At 38.5% G+C, this 20991-nt stretch overlaps 1 protein-coding gene across 11 annotated transcripts in view; it reads right to left on the bottom strand.

Moving 5' to 3' along the window:
- SENP7 (SUMO specific peptidase 7) overlaps positions 1-20991 on the bottom strand; it is a 229379-nt gene that overhangs the window by 168819 nt on the left and 39569 nt on the right. For 9 of the 11 annotated variants that reach the window (XM_077118532.1, XM_077118531.1, XM_077118534.1 and 6 more), the window contains one exon: positions 11736-11852. The exons of the other annotated variants lie outside the window; for them this stretch is intronic. In XM_077118532.1, coding sequence (XP_076974647.1) covers positions 11736-11852 — 117 coding nt within the window. The remainder of the gene's footprint in view (positions 1-11735; positions 11853-20991) is intronic. 11 annotated transcript variants of the gene reach the window in all.

The following is a 20991-nucleotide window of genomic DNA, read 5'->3' as shown; positions in this document are numbered from 1 at the left end:
TGAGCCTGCTTTTTTTGTATCCCCTAAATGAACATTGTCCTGGTGTTTAGATACTTAAGAATATAATACAAAGTATTAGGTTTCTGTTTGCTTAATAATAACTGATTTTCAGGCTGCCTTAGTTGAACTGTGGGGTATTTGAAAACTCCCATTATGCCCTCAGGCTATCTCTTATTTCACTCAACCAAACAGATTTGCCGTGTTTATGATTAGTTTATTTCTCAAAGAGCAAATCTCCTTAGCAAATCTCCTTTGTTTCTCGCCAAGAAACAAAATTATACTTTTCCATACACAGAAGAACACAATGATAGACAGCCAATGTGTGAAGACTGAAATATTGTTGACAGTTTTCAGAACTGGCCTAGCAAAAATGACAAGACATGGACTGACCAACTTTGGAGAAGTCAGAATGCCGGAACTGAGAGAGGATCTAAAAATTTTGTACAATCCAATTATGCCATTATACAGATGAGAGGTGAAATAAATTTGAACTAGGATCATATAGCTGATGAGCAACGTATATTAAACCAGAACCAAGATATCTAACTCCAACTGTATCTTGGTCTAAATCCCCTTTTTTTCTCACACATTATAATGGGCATCTTTCTTTTTGCATTTTCTTGTATTTATTAGAAGTGTGGCTATTTCCAAACTAGAGCCATTAAATATGTGCCTACAGCTTGAACAGCATACTTTGAAAATGGATGATTGCCTAGTTTATTGTATTTTCTGTGGTAAATGGAGAGAATACTGGGATTGTTGATTCCAAAACTGGAGCAGGAAAAAAATAAAATGAGCCTAGAATATTGTGTGGTATCAGAAAATGAAGAAGTGCTCGAGAAAAGGAAAGGGCATGAGAAAAGGGTACAGGACCAAATCTGATGATTTAGAATATGTCAAGCCACTAAAATTCTTGTCTTATCAAATGAGATTTTATTAAACCATAATAAAATAATAGTTGGATTTTTAAACTTAAGGGCAGGCCTTGGCATTTATTCCATTTTAGTTCTATTCTCTTAGATTTGATCAACATTTCCAGCCAGTCAAGACATTTTTTAGTTCCTCATTTTATCTTCCAAAGAATTAGGTACCTTTTCCACCTTCACATTACTTGAAAATTTGACAAAATGGCATTTTTCCCCCTATGCAAGTCATAGGTCAACATGTTTTTGAAACAGGACCAAGGACAGAGTCCTTCAGCATACTACAAAAGACCTCCCTTCTTGGTCAACAGCATCAGAATCTGATTATTTCTAACAATTACAAATCCACCTAACTATCTTTGCATCCAATCCATTTGTGAAGATATGATGCAAGACTTCCCTCCCCATGGTGAGATCACTTCTTTCCTTTTTGTCTTCTTTCTAAAAAGCAGTTTTACTGAGATATATTCACCTATCATACAATCCATCCGAAGTGTACAATCAATGGCTTTGTGTATATTCACAGAGTTCTGGACTCATCACCACAATCAATTTTAGAACATTTCCATTACTCCAAAAAGAAAAAGCCTTTAACAATATACCCTTTAACAATCACCTCTCAATCTCTCTATCCTTCCCCAGCCCTACACAACCACTAATCTATTTCTATCTCTATACATTCATTTATATTTATATTTTATATAAATGAAATCCTACATATGTAATGCATTCTTTCTTGTTTCTTTCACTTAGCATAATGTGTTTTTTTAAATTAGATAAGCTGTAGATTTACATAAAATTCCTGTAAAAAACACAACATTCCCATATATACCCCTGTTGTTGACACTTTGCATTAGCATGGTATCTTTGTAATAACTGATGAAAGAATATTAAAATATCACCCTTAACTATAATCCATAGTTATAATAGGCATCTTTTCCATATATTACCCTATTAATAGCACCTTGTATTAGTGCCATACCTTTGTTATAATTCATGAAAGAACATTCTTGTATTTGTACTATTAACCCCAGTCGATCATCCGCAACAGGGTTCACTGTGGTATACAGACCCATATTCTATCTTCTAATCTTTATTCTAGCAACATACATGAGCCAAAACTTCCCCTTTCAACCACATTCACATGTATAATTCAGTGCTGTTAATTACACTCACAATAATGTGCTACCATCACCACCATTTATTTCCAAACCTTTCCTGGTCAGATCACAACTGATTTGTGTTGTTGAATTCAGTATTGAGTAATTTAAGAATACACTGATAAATACAGGACATCTAGAGAAATACAACCAGGAGGTGAAAAAGACTTGAAAAAACAATCCATCATATGTGAGTAAAGAAATGCTGAATTATTGATTTGCTGGAGAAGATTTGGGGGTGGGGGAGTAGAAGAATGTTAGTTGAAAGAAGATTCTTCAAAGATCCAAACTAGGACCAAAGAATGCAATTTACACAAAGACAAATTTCAGGTTAATATAAGGAAGAACTTAAGCCTGTCTAACAATGAAAGGGATTGTTTTGTGAAGTTATTTACTCTGGATTGACGGGGATATTCAAGCAGAGACCATGATATTTCTTGCTTGATAAAATAGAAGAGCCTAAGATAAATGATCTTCGCAGCCAATTCTGGGTTTCTAAAAATGTATGTTTTTTTAATAAAATGAATGCATAACTTACTTGTGATTTATAATGTTTAAAAACAAGATGTGTGTGTCTTTTTATTTCTTTGCTTTGTATATATGTTATATTATACAATAAAAAAAATTTTTAAAAAATACATTGGAATTCTTTCAATACAGAATACATCCTAGCATTCTAGGAAGCTGGGATTGAGCTGGTGGAGGAGTCCAGCAGAGTGCTTATCCGAGATGGAACACCTGAGCCCTTGAAGCTGCCCCACCCCCACCCCACCCCACCCCACTTCACTGTCACAACCACCAGCAGCTGCTGCCTTCCATGCTGCAGCGAAAAGAGCATCTCAGGAAGCACTGGCCAAAATGATTCTGCGGAGCCCAAACTTCTGCAACAAGTGTGGCTGATTGTTTGGAGTGAACTCCTGGCACCTGTTTTGGATTGCTTGTGAATTTTTATTTCTTGAATTAAAACCTCCAACTACTTTTTACAAAATAAAAAAAAGAATACACCACTACGCAAGGACCTACGGTTAAGGGAATTTATTATAGTGGTAAACATTGTAAACAACCTGTATGCCTATCAATAGGGGAAAGACTGAATTAAATTATGGCATATGCACACCAGGGGATACTATGCAAGTATTCATAGAATCAATTAAATCTATAAGTGTTAAGTGTTTTGGAGGGCTATCCAAGATGAATTGTTAAGTGAAAAAAAATAGGTCATTTACTTAACACTTATAACATGCCTATATTACTAAAAAAAAAAAAAAGATGTGATAGAAATCTTAACCAAATAATTTTATTCAATTGGTTAATCTACCAGGAATGATAGACTCATATAATAGGCATAAGCAGTATAACAGGTGTTCCACAGTTTTATGCCTTACTGAAGACAGTTCATATATCAAAAACATTTGTACACTTCTTTATTAACACTTTATAAACACTTCTTTATTAAACCTCTTCAGAACAACTACTAAGTGAACAGAAACAGTTCAGAACAGCTCCCAGAGTCATGGCAGAGACCGGACATACAGCGTACCCCAGTCTGGACCAGCTGGACCAGCTGCGAGTCTCCACAGCGGTGAGTTTCCCGAGCAGCATGCACTTCCCCAAGCCGCGGCAGCCGGTGCCCCTCCCCAACGGGAGGCTTCATGGACCGGCTGATGGTCTCTGGACCGGCTGCAAGTCTCGGAGCAGCGAGTTCCCCAAGCCGCGGCGGCTGGCGACCGGCGCCCTTCTCCCACAGGCGGCTTCCCGGAGGGAAAGGAAAGAGTCTCCAAGAGTAGCAAGGACTGAGTCCAACCAAACACCGGTGGTGGCATTCATGGACAAATTCTGACTACTAGGGGTGGGCCCCCAGCTCAGGCAAAACTGATCGGGGTGGAGGTCGCCTGTTGGGCTGACTGAAAGAGAGGAAAGGGGACGAAACGGAGCCTTCTGCGGCTGTTTCTGCGGAGGCTTGGTTGCCTCTGGACTCAGCGCCAGGATTGCACAGGCTGCAACTGCCCCAAACGTAGAAGCAGGCTGCTTTCGGGGCTCTCTGCCACCTGGGCCTTCCCCACAGGAGGGGTGAGGCACACCTCAGGTGAACTCCTTCTCTAAAGGAATTCAGATCCCAGGGTTTCACAATTTGAAGCCATTAAAACCAGCCTACAACCTTTCCTCTGTCTCCACCACGCCCCCAGCAGGGAGAGCCTTCCAAAGTTAAAGGAGCCACAACACATTTTGCTGGTGTGACCTGCAGACAGACAAGCGCCACATACTGGGCAGGATAAAAAAAACACAGCCCAGAAACTTCACAGGAAAGTCTTTCAACCTGCTGGGTCTCACACTCAGGGAAAACTAACGCAGGTGATTCCTTCCCCCCGAAACGAGGCCAGCTTAGTCCAGGAAAACCTGCTGGAGTCTGTAATATCTATGTAGACCCTCATAAGAGTAGGGAGGGAAAAGGAACCTTACAAGCAGGACAATAAACAAGAAAATAAGAACTGAAAATTTACCCTCTGTTAAACAAAACTTAAGCTAGAGGCCCAGAAAAAGCTGAACTGAAGGTCAATGAACAGATAGACAACAAACTCATCTAGCAAGAAAATCCTAGGTAAGATAAGTGAAAACAATCTCCACAATAAACTAATTAAGGTAATTAAATGTCCAGACACCAGCAAAAAATAACAAATCACACCAGGAAAATTGAAGATATGGCCCAATCAAAGGAACAAACCAATAGTTCAAATGAGATACAGGAGCTGAAACAACTAATTCTGAATATACGAACAGAAATGGAAAACCTCTTCAAAAACCAAATCAATAAATTGAGGGAGGACATGAAGAAGGCAAGGAATGAACAAAAAGAAGAACTGGAAAGTCTGAAAAAACAAATCACAGAACTTAGGGGAATGAAAGATACAGTAGAAGAGATGAAAAAAACAAGGGAAACCTACAATGGTAGATTTCAAGAGACAGAGGTAAGAATTAGTGAACTGGAGGATGGAACATCTGAAATCCAAAAAGAAACAGAAACTATAGGGAAAAGAATGGAAACATTTGAACAAGGTATCAGGGAACTCAAGGACAATGTGAACCGTACAAATATATGTGTAGTGGGTGTCCCAGAAGGAGAAGAGAAGGGAAAAGGAGGAGAAAAACTAATGGAAGAAATTATCACTGAAAATTTCACAACTCTTATGAAAGACCTAAAATTACAGATCCAAGAAGGGCAGCGCACCCCAAAGAGATTAGACCCAAATAGGCGTTCTCCAAGACACTTACTAGTTAGAATGTCAGAGGTCAAAGAGAAAGAGAGGATCTTGAAAGCAGCAAGAGAAAAACAATCCATCACATACAAGGGAAACCCAATAAGACTATGTGTAGATTTCTCAGCAGAAACCATGGAGGCGAGAAGACAGTGGGATGATATATTTAAATTACTAAAAGAGAAAAACTGCCAACCAAGACTTCTATATCCAGCAAAATTGTCTTTCAAAAATGAGGGAGAAATTAAAACATTTTCTGACAAAAAGTCACTAAGAAAATTTGTGACCAAGAGACCAGCTCTGGAAGAAATACTAAAGGGAGCACTAGAGACAGATAGGAAAAGACAGAAGAGAGAGGTGTGGAGAAGAGTGTAGAAAGAAGGAAAATTACATATGATATATATAATACAAAAGGTAAAATGGTAGAGGAAAGTATTATCCAAACAGTAATAACACTAAATGTTAATGGACTGAATTCCCCAATCAAAAGACATACATTGGCAGAATGGATTAAAAAACAGGATCCTTCTATATGCTGTCTACAGAAAACACATCTTAGACCCAAAGATAAACATAGGTTGAAAGTGAAAGGTTGGGGAAAGATATTTCATGCAAATAACAACCAGAAAAGAGCAGGAATAGCTATACTAATATCCAACAAATTAGACTTCAAATGTAAAACAGTTAAAAGAGACAAAAAAGGATACTATCTACTAATAAAAGGGACAATTCAACATGAAAGAAGACATAACAATCATAAATATTTATGCACCGAACCAGAATGCCCCAAAATACATGAGGAATATACTGCAAATACTGAAAAGGGAAATAGACACATCTACCATAATAGTTGGAGACTTCAATTCCCCACTCTCATCAATGGACAGAACATCTAGACAGAGGATCAATAAAGAAACAGAGAATTTGAATGTTACAATAAATGAGCTAGACTTAACAGACATTTATAGGACATTACACCCCACAACAGCAGGATACACCTTTTTCTCAACTGCTCATGGATCATTCTCAAAGATAGACCATATGCTGGGTCACAAAGCAAATCTCAACAAATTTAAAAAGATTGAAATCATACACAACACTTTCTCAGATCATAAAGGAATGAAGTTGGAAATCAATAGTAGGCAGAGTGCCAGACAATTCACAAATACGTGGAGGCTCAACAACATACTCTTAAACAACGAGTGGGTCAAGGAAGAAATTACAAGAGAAATTAGTAAATATCTCGAGGCGAATGAAAATGAAAACACAACATATCAAAACCTATGGGACGCAGCAAAGGCAGTGCTAAGAGGGAAATTTATTGCCCTAAATGCCTTTATCAGAAAAGAAGAAAAGGCAAAAATGCAGGAATTAACTGTCCACTTGGAAGAACTGGAGAAAGAACAGCAAACTAATCCCAAAGCAAGCAAAAGGAAAGAAATAACAAAGATTAGAGCAGAAATAAATGAAATTGAAAACATGAAAACAACAGAGAAAATCAATAAGACCAGAAGTTGGTTCTTTGAGAAAATCAATAAATTTGGTGGGCCCTTAGCAAGATTGACAAAAAGAAGAAGAGAGAAGATGCAAATAAATAAGATCAGAAATGGAAGCGGAGACATAACTACTGACCTCACAGAAATAAAGGAGGTAATAACAGGATGCTATGAACAACTTAACGCTAATAAATACAACAATTTAGATGAAATGGACGGGTTCCTGGAAAGACATGAACAACCAACTTTGACTCAAGAAGACATAGATGACCTCAACAAACCAATCACAAGTGAAGAAATTGAATCAGTCATTCAAAAGCTTCCTAAAAAGAAATGTCCAGGACCAGACGGCTTCACATGTGAATTCTATCAAACATTCCAGAAAGAATTAGTACCAACTCTCCTCAAACTCTTCAAAAAAATTGAAGCGGAGGGAAAACTACCTAATTCATTCTATGAAGCCAACATCACCCTCATACCAAAACCAGGCAAAGATATTACAAAAAAAGAAAACTACAGACCAATCTCTCTAATGAATATAGATGCAAAAATCCTCAATAAAATTCTAGCAAATTGTATCCAACAACACATTAAAAGAATTATACATCATGACCAAGTAGGATTCATCCCAGGTATGCAAGGATGGTTCAACATAAGAAAATCAATTAATGTAATACACCATATGAACAAATCAAAGCAGAAAAATCACATGATCATCTCAATTGATGCAGAGAAGGCATTTGACAAGATTCAACATCCTTTCCTGTTGAAAACACTTCAAAGGATAGGAATACAAGGGAACTTCCTTAAAATGATAGAGGGAATATATGAAAAACCCACAGTAATATCATCCTCAATGGGGAAAAATTGAAAACTTTCCCCCTAAGATCAGGAACAAGACAAGGATGTCCACTATCACCACTATTATTCAACATTGTGTTGGAGGTTCTAGCCAGAGCAATTAGAAAAGAAAAAGAAATGCAAGCCATCAAAATTGGAAAGGAAGAAGTAAAACTATCACTGTTTGCAGACGATATGATACTATACGTCGAAAACCCGGAAAAATCCACAACAAAACTACTAGAGCTAATAAATGAGTACAGCAATGTAGCAGGTTACAAGATCAACATTCAAAAATCTGTAGCATTTCTATACACTAGTAATGAACAAGCTGAGGGGGAAATCAAGAAACGAATCCCATTTACAACTGCAACTAAAAGAATGAAATACCTAGGAATAAATTTAACTAAAGAGACAAAACACATATATAAAGAAAACTACAAAAAACTGTTAAAAGAAATCACAGAAGACCTAAATAGATGGAAGGGCATACCATGTTCATGGATTGGAAGACTAAATATAGTTAAGATGTCAACCCTCTCATCTATGGATATTTGATCTTTGATAAGGCAGTCAAGCCAACTCACCAGGGACAGAACAGTCTCTTCAATAAATGGTGCCTAGAGAACTGGATATCCATATGCAAAAGAATGAAAGAAGACCCATATCTCACACCCTATACAAAAGTTAACTCAAAATGGATCAAAGATCTAAACATTAGGTCTAAGACCATAAAACAGTTAGAGGAAAATGTAGGGAGATATCTTATGAATATTATAATTGGAGGTGGTTTTATGGACCTTAAACCTAAAGCAAGAGCACTGAAGAAGGAAATAAATAAATGGGAACTCCTCAAAATTAAACACTTTTGTGCATCAAAGAACTTCATCAAGAAAGTAAGAAAGACAGCCTACACAATGGGAGACAATATTTGGAAATGACATATCAGATAAAGGTCTAGTATCCAGAATTTATAAAGAGATTGTTCAACTCAACAACAAAAAGACAGCCAATCCAATTACAAAATGGGAAAAAGACTTGAATAGACACCTCTCAGAAGAGGAAATACAAATGGCCAAAAGGCACATGAAGAGATGCTCAATGTCCCTGGCCATTAGAGAAATGCAAATCAAAACCACAATGAGATATCATCTCACACCCACCAGAATGGCCATTATCAACAAAACAGAAAATGACAAGTGCTGGAGAGGATGCGGTGAAAGGGGCATACTTATCCACTGTTGGTGGGAATGTCAAATGGTGCAACCACTGTGGAAGGCAGTTTGGCGGTTCCTCAAAAAGTTGAATATAGAATTGCCATACGACCCACCAATACCATTGCTGGGAATCTACTCAAAGGAATTAAGGGCAAAAACTCAAACGGACATTTGCACACCAATGTTTACAGCAGCGTTATTTACAATTGCAAAGAGATGGAAACAGCCAAAATGTCCATCAACAGACGAGTGGCTAAACAAACTGTGGTATATACATACGATGGAATATTATGCAGCTTTAACACAGAATAAACTTATGAAGCATGTAATAACATGGATGGACCTAGAGAACATTATGCTGAGTGAGTGTAGCCAAAAACTAAAAGACAAATACTGTATGGTCCCAATGATGTGAATCGACATTCGAGAATAAACTTGGAATATGTCATTGGTAACAGAGTCCAGCAGGAGTTAGAAACAGGGTAAGATAATGGGTAATTGGAGCTGATGGGATACAGACTGTGCAACAGGACTAGATACAAAAACTCAAAAATGGACAGCACAATAATACCTAATTGTAAAGTAATCATGTTAAAACACTGAATGAAGCTGCATCCGAGCTTTTTGTTTTGTTTTGTTTTGTTTTGTTTTTACTATTATTACTTTTATTTTTTTCTCTATATTAACATTCTATATCTTTTTTGGTTGTGTTGCTAGTTCTTCTAAACCAATGCAAATGTACTAAGAAACGATGATCATGCATCTATCTGATGATGTTAAGAATTACTGATTGCATATGTAGAATGGTATGATTTCTAAATGTTGGGTTAATTTCTTTTTTCCGTTAATTAATAAAAAAAAATGTAAAAAAAAAAAAAGAAGGCACTAAAAAATATGGATAAAAAAGTAAATAGTGGGGGGACAAAGGGTAAAATAAACTGGGTAGATGGAAATACTAGTGGTCAAATAGAGTGAGGGGTAAGGAGCATGGTATGTATGAGTTTTTTCTTTTTTCTTTTCATTTCTTTTTCTGGAGTGATGCAAATGTTCTAAAAAATAATCTTAGTAATGAATACACAACAATGTGATGATATTATGAGCCACTAATTGTACACCACGTAGGCAATGTATGTGTGAAGATTTATGAATAAAAATATTTTAAAAAAGAAGACACTACAAGAGCATAAAGAAGAATGTAAACGAACAAACAGAAAAACAGCAGATATTTAAAGAAGCTGCAGACAAAATGAAAAATATAGTAGACACACACAACAGCAGATATGAAGAAGTAGAAGAAAGAATAAGCAAACTAGAGAACAAGATAATTGATTTTTTTTTTTCAACATGGGCAGGCACCAGGAATCGAACCTGGGTCTCCGGCATGGCAGGCGAGAACTATGCCTGCTGAGCCACCATGGCCCAGGACAATTGACTTTGAACACACAAAAGAGCAAATGGGGGGAAAAAAGATGATAAAATTGCACTGGATCTCAGGGAAATGATGGACAAAACGAAGTATGCAATTATAAGAATCATCAGTGTACCAGAAGAAGAAGAGAAGAGTAAAGTTCTAGGAAGATTCGTTGAGGATATAACAGGGGAAAACTTCCCAACCCTCATACAAGGCATAAATATGCAAATCAAAGAAGCCCAATGAACCCCGAATGGAATAAATCCAAATAGGCCTATTACAAGACACTTACTAAACAGTCTGTCAAATGTTGAAGAAAAGCAGAAAATCTTGAAAGTAGCAAGAAAAACACGATCTATTACATTCAAGGGAAACTACCTAAAACTGAGATCAGACTGCTCAACAAGCACTATGGATGTGAGGAAGCAGTGATATGAGATCCTGAAAGAGAGACTTCCAAGCAAGAATTCTGTACCCAGCCAAACTGTCCTACAAATCTGAGGGAGAGCTTAAAATGTTCACACACAAATGCTGAGAACAAGAAACCAGCCCTATAGGAAATACTAAAGGAAGTTCTGTTGGTTGAAAAAAAAAAAGACAGGAAAGGAAGGTCTGGAGGAGGGTACAGAATTAAGAGTACCACTGAGGGTAACATAAAGGATAAAAAGAGAAAGAGGGAAAAGGATACAGAGATCTAACAAATAAAATTCAAAGGATATTTGGCTAGTGCATATTCTAATTTAACTTGCATAATCACTTTAGTTGAGCACCATAAGGACATGGCATCTTGAATAGGGTGTGAGATTTTGTCGGTGTGTTCAGTTTAGTGTGATACCCAGACATATTCCAGAGTGACAGGCACTGAATAAAGTAATATTTGCAGAGTCCCTTTGGGGAACTGAGGAAAAAGGAGAAAATATTCAATTTCCCCATTTGGAGAATTTCTGATACTCTTGCAAGCAATAGGGAAAACCAAATCTATGGGCCTAGCCCTCAATCTTGGGGTTCGTCCCTATGAAGCTTATTCCTGCAAGGGACAGGCTAAGTCTACTTAAAATTGTTCCTGGAAGTACCACAACATGAGAGTCTCTTTTGCTGCTCAAATATGGCCTTTCCCTCTGGGCCAACAGGGCAAGCAAACTCACTGCCCTTCCTCTTAAATGGGACATGACTCCCAGGGGCATAAATCTTCCTTGTAATGTGGGACAGAAATCCCAGAATGAGCCAGGAACCAGAATCAAGGGATTGAGAAGGCCTTCTTGACAAAAGGAAGAAGAGAGAAATGAGACACAATAAACTCAGTGGCTAAGAGATTTCAAAGTCAAGAGGCTATCCTGTAGTTTGTCCTCATGCATCATATATATATAATATTCTATTTTAACTTATATATCCCATTTTAATTTATGGTATATTGGAGTAGCTGGCAGGAAGTACCTGAAACTGTTGAACTGTGTTCCAGTAGCCTTGATTCTTGAAGACGAATGTATAAAAATATAACTTCAACAATAACTGTGGGATTGTGAAAACCTTGTGTCTGTTGCTCCTTTTATCCTGGGGTATGAACAGATGAGTACAAAAATACGGGTTAAAAGAATAGATAAATAATAGGGGGAACAAAGGGTAAAATAAAGTGGTCAGTGAGAGAGAGGAGTAAGGGGTATGGTATTTACAAGTTTTTTCTTTTTTCTTTCTTCTTTGTATATCTTTTTCTGGAGTGATGCACATGTTCTAAATAATTATCATGGTGATGAATGCACAACTATATGATGATACTGTAAGCCACTGATTATATGGCATGTATGGAATGTATGTGTGTGAAGATTTCTCAACAAAATATTAAAATTAAAATAAGAAAACTGAACACCAAGATGGCAGCTTAGCAAGGTGTGGAATTTAGTTCGTCTTCCAGAACAGCTACTAAACACTCAGGAACAGTACAGAACAATTGCTGTGGCCACAACAGTGACAAGACACACAGTATACCCCAGTCTGGATGACCTGGACTGGTTGTGAGCCTCCCCCAGAACCATGAGTGCCCCAAGCCACAGCAGCTGGCATCCCTCCCCCACAGGCTGCTTCCCAGAGGGGAAAGGAAAAGGACTTTACTAGCAGCAGGGGCTGAGCACAACTAAGCTCCAATTGTGGAATTAATTCACAAATTCTAACTACTAAAAATAGGCCCCCAGCTCAGCTAAACCTCCTCAAAGCGGAGGTTGCTGATTTTTGCCCCAGCACCAAGGGGGCAGGGCTGACAGAAAAAGAAAAATGAAAAAGAGAAACAGAGATTTTTTGGATTGGATGGCACACAACATTTGAAAGGGTCTGGGCCCTGAAGGAAAGGAGGGGCACATAGGATCTGAAGATACACAAAGCAACATACCAATTTACGCTCTTGATTGGCAAACCCGAGCAACAGAGGTCCTGCTCTCAGAAGGATTTTTCTCTTTCTCTTTTTGTGGCTGTATTTATACAAAGGCTTGAGTGCCTTTGGATACAGCAGCAGGGCTTCTCAGGCTGCAACTGCCCCAGGCATAGGTAGAAACAAATTTGTTTGAGAGCTAGTCTGGAGCATTTGCCTTCCCCAGGAGAGGGGTGGGGCCCAGCTCAGGTGGATTTCCCCCCTCAAGGAATTCCAACCCCAGGGTATGGAAAACTGAAGCAATTAAAGCCAGCCTACAACCTCTCCTCTGTCTCCACCACGCCCCCAGCAGGGAGAGTCTGCTGTTAAAGGTACCGCATCACCCTATGCTGGTGGGACCCGCAGGCAGAAAAGCACCACATAGTGGGCAGGATAGGAAAAACACACAGACCAGAGATTTCATAGTAAAGAATTTCAACCTGCTGGGTCTCACCCTCAGGGAAAACTGATGCAGGTGACTCTTTCCTCCTGACAAGAGGCCAGTTTGGTCTGGGAAAATCTGGCTGGGGTCTATTATACCTAAGTAGACCCTCCTAAGGGTGAGGGGGAAAGGCACCATACAGGCAGGGCAAGAAACAAGATGAATTACCACCAATTGCACACAACAAGCAAACTCACTGCCCTCCCCCTGTCTACGTGGGACTCCCAGGGGTGTGGACCTTCCTGGAAACCTGGGACAGAAATCCTGGAATGAGCTGGAACTCAACATCAAGGGATTGAAAAAACCTTCTTGATCAAAAGGGGGAAGAGTAAAATAAGACAAAATAAAGTGTCAATGGCTGAGAGATTCCAAACAGAGTCGAGAGGTTATCCTGGAGGTTATTCTTATGCATTAAATAGATATCACCTTGTTAGTCAAGATGTAATGGAGAGGCTGGAGGGAAATGCCTGAAAATATAGAGCCGTATTCCAGTAGCCATGTTTCTTGAAGATGATTTTAAAATGATATAGCTTTCACAATGTGACTGTGATTGTGAAAACCTTGTGTCTGATGCTCCTTTTATCTACCTTATCAACAGATGAGTAAAACATATGGAATAAAAATAAATAATAGGGGGAACAAATATTAAAATAAATTTAGTAGATTGAAATGCTAGTGGTCAATGAAAGGGAAGGATAAGAGGTATGGTATGTATGAATTTCTTTCTGTTGTCTTTTTCTGAATTGATGCAAATGTTCTAAGAAATGACCATGATGATGAATATGCAACTATGTGATGATGTGAATTACTGATTATATATGTAGAATGGAATGATCATATGTTAAGAATGTTTATGTATGTTTATTGTTATATTATTTTTTTAATTTAAAATAAAATAAAAAAGATAACTTCCATCTTCACAATCAAGAACTTCAAAAACAAAAAATCCAAAAGATAAAATGGTAGATTCAAGAAATGCCTTTTCAGTAATAACTTTGAATGTTAATAGACTTACCAATTAAAAGCTACAGAATAGGAGAACAGATTAAGAAATATGATCCAGCTGTATGTTGCTTACAAGAGACTCATCTTAAACACAAGGATACAAAAAGACTCAAAGTGAAAGGATGGAAAAAGATGTTCCACCTAAACTGTACCCAAAAGAAAGCAGGAGTAACTATATTAATATCAGAAAAAAATAGATTTTAAATGTAAAGACATCATAAGAGACAAAGAAGGACACTACACATTAATAAAAGGGGCAACTCACCAAGAAGAAATAAGAATCATAAATGTTTATGCTCCCAATCAAGGGGCACCAAAGTACCTGAGGCAAACATTGGCAAAACTGAAAGGAGGGATAGACGTTTCAGCAATTATCGTAGTAGACTTTTTATACACCACTCTCCTCTATACATACATAGAACAATCAGACAGAGGATCAACAAGGAAATAGAGAACTTAAACAATTTGATATATACATTAGATCTAACAGACATATATAGGTTGTTATACCCCCAAACACCAGGATATATATTCTTCTCTACGCTCAGGGAATGTCTCTAGGATAGATCATATGCTGGGGCACAACACAGGTCTTTATAAATTTTAAAAGACTGAAATTAATCAAAGCACTTTCTCTGATCACAATGGAATGAAGCTGGAAATCAATAACAACTAAATAACCAGAACTGTCACAATTATATGAATATTATATATTGCACTCTTAAGCAACCAGTGGGTCAAAGAAGAACACTTCTCAATTTCAAAGTTTATTATACAGCCACAGTGGTCAAAACAGCATGGTACTGACTTCCGGAGAAGATGGCGGCTTAGTAAGACGCGCGGGTCTTAGTTTCTCCTCCAGAAAAGCAACTAAAGAAACAGAAACAATACGAAACAGCTCCCGGAGTCACGACAGAGACCAAAAAGACAGCGTACCCCACTCTGGAACAGCTGAACAGGCAGGGAGAATCCGCTGTGGTGAGATACTCGAGGGGCGCGCGTTTTCCCAGCCGGGGCGGCTGGCGACAGGGGTCCCCTCCACGCACGTGGCTCCCCGGTCTGACTGGGAACGTTGGATAGCGGGGCCCTCCCGTCACGCTTGGCGTTTCGGGCCAGCTGGGCAATTAGGACCGGCACTCTCCCAAGCCGCTGCGGCCAGCGACCCCCGCCTTCACGCGCGGTTTCCCGGGCCGACTGCCGTGCAGACAGACGAGCGCCACGAGCGCCACCTACTGGGCAGGAAAAGAAAAACAGAGCCCAGAGATTTCACAGAAAAACCTTTCAACCAGCTGGGTCCCACACCCAGGGAAATCTGATCAAATGCCCAGACACCAGCAGAAAATAATGGATGACGCTCGGAAAATTGAAGATATGGCCCAGTCAAAGGAACAAACCAATAGTTCAAATGAGATACAGGAGCTGAGACAACTAATGCTGAATATACGAACAGAAATGGAAGAAGTCTTCAAAAACCAAATCAATAAATTGAGGGAGGACATGAAGAAGACATGGGCTGAACAAAAAGAAGGAATAGAAAATCTGAAAAAACAAATCACAGAACTTATGGGAGTGAAGGACAAAGAAGAAAAAATGGAAAAAACAATGGATACCTACAATGGTAGATCTAAAGAGACAGAAGCTACAATTAGTGAACTGGAGGATGGAACATCTGAATTTCAAAAAGAAACAGAAACTATAGGGAAAAGAATGGAAAAACTTGAGCAGGGGATCAGGGAACTGAATGACAATATGAAGCGCACAAATATACGTGTTGTGGGCGTCCCAGAAGGAGAAGAGAAGGGAAAAGGAGGAGAAAAACTAATGGAAGAAATTATCACTGAAAATTTCCCAACTCTTATGAAAGACCTAAATTTGCAGATCCAAGAAGTGCAGCGCACCCCAAAGAGAATAGACCCAAATAGGCGTTCTCCAAGACACTTACTAGTTAGAATGTCAGAGGTCAGAGAGAAAGAGAGGATCTTGAAAGCAGCAAGAGAAAAACAATCTGTCACATACAAGGGAAACCCAATAAGACTATGTGTAGATTTCTCAGCAGAAACCATGGAAGCTAGAAGACAGTGGGATGATATATTTAAATTACTAAAAGAGAAAAACTGCCAACCAAGACTCCTATATCCAGCAAAATTGTCCTTCAAAAGTGAAGGAGAAATTAAAACATTTATAGACAAAAAGTCACTGAGAGAATTTGTGACCAAGAGACCAGCTCTGCAAGAAATACTAAAGGGAGCACTAAAGTCAGATACGAAAAGACAGAAAAGAGAGGTGTGGAGTAAAGTGTAGAAAGAAGGAAAATCAGATATGATATATATAATACAAAAGCCAAAATGGTAGAGGAAAATATTATCCAAACAGTAATAATACTAAAAGTTAATGGACTGAATTTCCCAATCAAAAGACGTAGAATGGCAGAATGGATTACGACCCAGCAATACCACTGCTAGGTATCTACTCAAAGGACTTAAGGGCAAAGACACAGACGGACATTTGCACACCAGTGTTTATAGCAGCATTATCTACAATTGCAAAGAGATGGAAACAGCCAAAATGTTCATCAACAGACGAGTGGCTAAACAAACTGTGGCGTATACCTACGATGGAATATTATGCAGCTTTAAGACAGACTAAACTTATGAAGCATGTAGTAACATGGATGGACCTAGAGAACATTATGCTGAGTGAGTCTAGCCCAAAACTAAAGGACAAATACTGTAAGGTCCCACTGATGTGAACCGACATTCGAGAATCAGCTTGGAATATATCATTGGTAACAGAGACCAGCAGGAGTTAGAAACAGGGTAAGATAATGGGTAATTGGAGCTGAAGGGATACAGACTGTGCAACAGGACTAGATACAAAAACTCAAAAATGGACAGCACAATAATACCTAGGTGTAATGTAACTAGGTTGGAACACTGAATGAAGCTGCACCTGAAATATGGTTTTTTGTTTGTTTGTGTGTTGGTATCTTTTGTTTTTGTTTTTTTCTTTTTCCTTTATATATATATATATGTATTTTATTAGTATTATTATTTTAATTCTCTTCTCTATATTAACATTCTATATCTTTTTCTGCTGTTTTGCTAGTTCTTTTCCTAAAGCGATGCAAATGTACTAAGAAATGATGATCATACATCTATGTGATGATACTAAGAATTACTGAGTGCATTTGTAGAATGGAATGATTTCTAAATGTTGCGTTAATTTCTTTTCTTTTTTTGATTAATAAAAAAATTAAAAAAAAAAAAACAGCATGGTACTGGCACAAAGATAGAAGTATTAAGCTATGGAATCTAATCGAGAGCGCAGAAATAGACCAACAAATCTATGGTCAAATGATCTTTAACAAGACCCGAAAATGCACTGAACTGGGATGAACTATTCTTTTAATAAATGGACATGGGAGAACTGGATATCAATAGCCAAAAGAATGAAAGAGGACCCTTACCTTACATCCTATACAAAAATTAACTCAAAGTGGACAAACGCTTAAATATAAGAACCAGTACCATAAAACTCCTAGAAGAAAATGTAAGGAAACATCTTCAAGACCTGGTAACAGAAGGGAGCTTCCTAAATTTGACACCCAAAGCACAAGCAACAAAATTAAAAATAGGTACATGGGAACTCCTCAAAATCAAATGCTTTTGTGCCTCAAAAGCATTGTCAAAAAGGTGAAGAAGCAGCCAACTGGAAGAGAAAATATTTAGAGATTACATATCAGATAAAGTTTGATATCCTACATACATTAAGAACTCATACAACTCAACAACAAAAGAGCAATCCAATTTTAAACTGGGCTAAAGATATGAATAGGCATCTTTTCTGAAGAGCAAATACAAATAGTTACAAAGCACATGAAGAGCACTCATTTTCATTAGCTATAAGGATAATGCAGCTCAAGACTACATTGAGATATGACCTCACACCTATAAGAAAGGCTGATATTAAACAAATGGGAAAGTATAAAAGATTTGGAGAGGATGTCAAGAAATTGGGACACTTATGCACTGCTGGTGGGAATGTATAATGGTACAGCCACTATGGAAGACAGTCTGGCAATTCCTTATGAAACTAAGTATTGAGTTGCCTAATATCACAGCAATAACACTACTCCGTATATACCCAGAAGTGTTGAAAGCAGTAACACACACAGATGTTTGCACACTGATGTTCACAGCAGCATTAGTCACAATCACCAAAAAATGGAAACATTCCAAGTGCCCATCAACAGACAAGTGGATTCACAAAATATGGTTTATACATATGATGGAATATTATGCAGAAATAAAGACGAAATGACATGCTGAAGCACGTGACAAGATGGATGAACCCTGAGGACATAATACTAGTGAAATAAGCCAGACACAAAAGGATAGATAATGTATGATTTTGCCTCATAAGCATGGTAAAAGTAAAGTCAGAGGCTTGTAACACCGAATATAGGGGACCTAGAGATACATAGAAGCTAGAAATGGGTGAACAGTTAGCTAATGAGGTTTAAATTAAACATAAAGGAAGAGATAGAATTGAAGGCAGTTTCATTAGTGGGTCTATAAGTAATATTGCCGTATTGAAGGTAAACATGATTGAAAGAGGTTGTATAGGATATGTATCACATCAATATTTGTAACACTACAAATATACATAAGTTCTTGCATGAATTACTTCAAAGGTATGAATTTTGTACAAATAATGTTTAATATTGGGGTATAGGGGAAAACTGCTACTGCATGCTATTGTATATGTTTAACAGGAAAACATCAACAGTACCACAGAAACAACAGGGGTAAATAATAGCGGAAGGGACAGGAGTTAAGGGGAGGTTTGGATTTTCTATTTGGTTAGGGTATGCTTATTGGTTATTTCTCTCTTGGGAACAATGAAACTGTCTAAAATTGTGAATGTAAATGGACCATTGACTTTGGACATTATACATCATCCCCAATGTATGGAAGTGACTGAAGAATGCACTGACTGAGAAGTAAAACAGGGAACGATGATATGTACATATGATCAAACATTGTGCTGCTACAGAAAGGAACAAAGTTGTGAGACATGCAATGCTGCAAGTGAACCTGTGGAACATTTTGGGAGACAAAGTAAGCCAAAAACAAAACAGCAAATATTGTTATGGTCTCATTTACAAAATATTTATCAGAAAATTGGGGCCTACACTGTAAACTCTTATAGCAGTTACATTTAATTTGGAATGGTAACTTATTTCTAGATTTTGAGAGGCTGTGCTATATATGTATGAGCTTGTATTAGAGATAAGAATGAAGCTGATCAGGTTGGAATTAAAATAATTCAGAATACTGGGTAATGAAGACATTGTCTGTGTGCAGGTTTAAAAATATTATGAGCCATAGAAAAGCCATGTTTTAATCCTAATTCAATCTTGTGGAACAGCCTTTTCTTTTAATCCTAATTCAATACTGTAGGGCAGACATATTGATTAAATTATATCCACAGGACTTCCAGGAAATGGCCAACTAGACCAGCTCGAGCTTAGCCCTGCTCCATGGAAAAGTTAGAGACGGGACAGGAGGGACACTGAGGTGGCAATTCCAGAGTGCAGCTAACCTGGGAGAGCCTTCTGCACCACATGTGGCAGCCCTGGTTGCAGAGGCCGAGGAACTGAGAGGCAGAAAGATGGAGCCTGGCACGGAGGCACAGAGCTGCATAGCTCGTGGGAGTGCACGATGGGAACACACGGGACTAAGAAGTAAGCCAGGCCGCGTTCCTTGGGCACGCTACCTCACCAACACAGTCCTGTGACCAGCGACTCACCCCACATCCCACCTGAACCCATCACCCACCCCCATTTCCTGTGCTCAAGGCACCCCCACCCCACCAGTCCCCCTGTGCATGCACCTGTACCACACCCCCACACCCCAAGTGCAACCCAACCTACCTCTCCTGCACACCTCCCAAGCACTACCTCCCTCTCCCTGTTCCTTGCAGGATACTGCTAGTGCATAAAGGTTGTGGGCACTAACCTCTATACCTAGGCTACTTGGCCCCCTGCAGTACATAGGGGTAAGGAAGACAGTGTCAATATTTTAGAACCACACATACTCTTTGAGACTAATGGAAGAAAAATTTATTTGATCTGGAACTGAAATTTTCTGCAGCGCATAATCTAATTCATCCTAACTGTACAGCTCATTTGAACAACTGAAAAACAGGAAGCACAGAATACGAAAGAATTCCTTTAATCCTGTATAGATTATTGTAATGCCTGGAAACATCCTAGAGTATATTAAGCAGATAATCAAAAAGTACTGGCAAAATGCCCTGAGGGAGAGGAGAAAGAATATGGAACTGTTAAACCCTGCATTCAGAGAATCCCCTGATACTGTGTCAAACTTCAGGGATATCAACTCAATAGGCCATGCCTGAAGCTTACTCTTGTGAAGCTTATGTAGGTAGCAGAGAAGCTTAAACTTCCTATAGGCATGCCTAAGGGTTACCTCTGGAGGACCTCTTTTGTTGCTAAAATGTGGCTTGTCTCTCTAAGCCCAACTCTGCAAGTGAAATCATTGTCCTCCCGGCTACGTGGGACATAACATCCAGGGGTGAAAGTCTCCCTGGCGACGTGGGAGATGACTCCCAGGGATGAATCCAGACCTGGCACCATGGGATCAATTCCATCCTGACTAAAAGGGGGAAAAAAGTGTAACAAAGTATCACTGGCAGGGAGAGTTCAAATAGAGTTGAGAAGCTACTTTGGAGGTTGCGCATATACAAGCTACAATTAGATCTTGCTACCTTTCATAACCATTCCAGTCAATCCTAAAGAACACCTACGGCAATATGTAAGA

Source organism: Tamandua tetradactyla, chromosome 10, assembly GCF_023851605.1.
Source record: "Tamandua tetradactyla isolate mTamTet1 chromosome 10, mTamTet1.pri, whole genome shotgun sequence".
NCBI classification, from domain to species: domain Eukaryota; kingdom Metazoa; phylum Chordata; class Mammalia; order Pilosa; family Myrmecophagidae; genus Tamandua; species Tamandua tetradactyla.
This window is presented reverse-complemented; position numbering and strand designations above follow the sequence as displayed.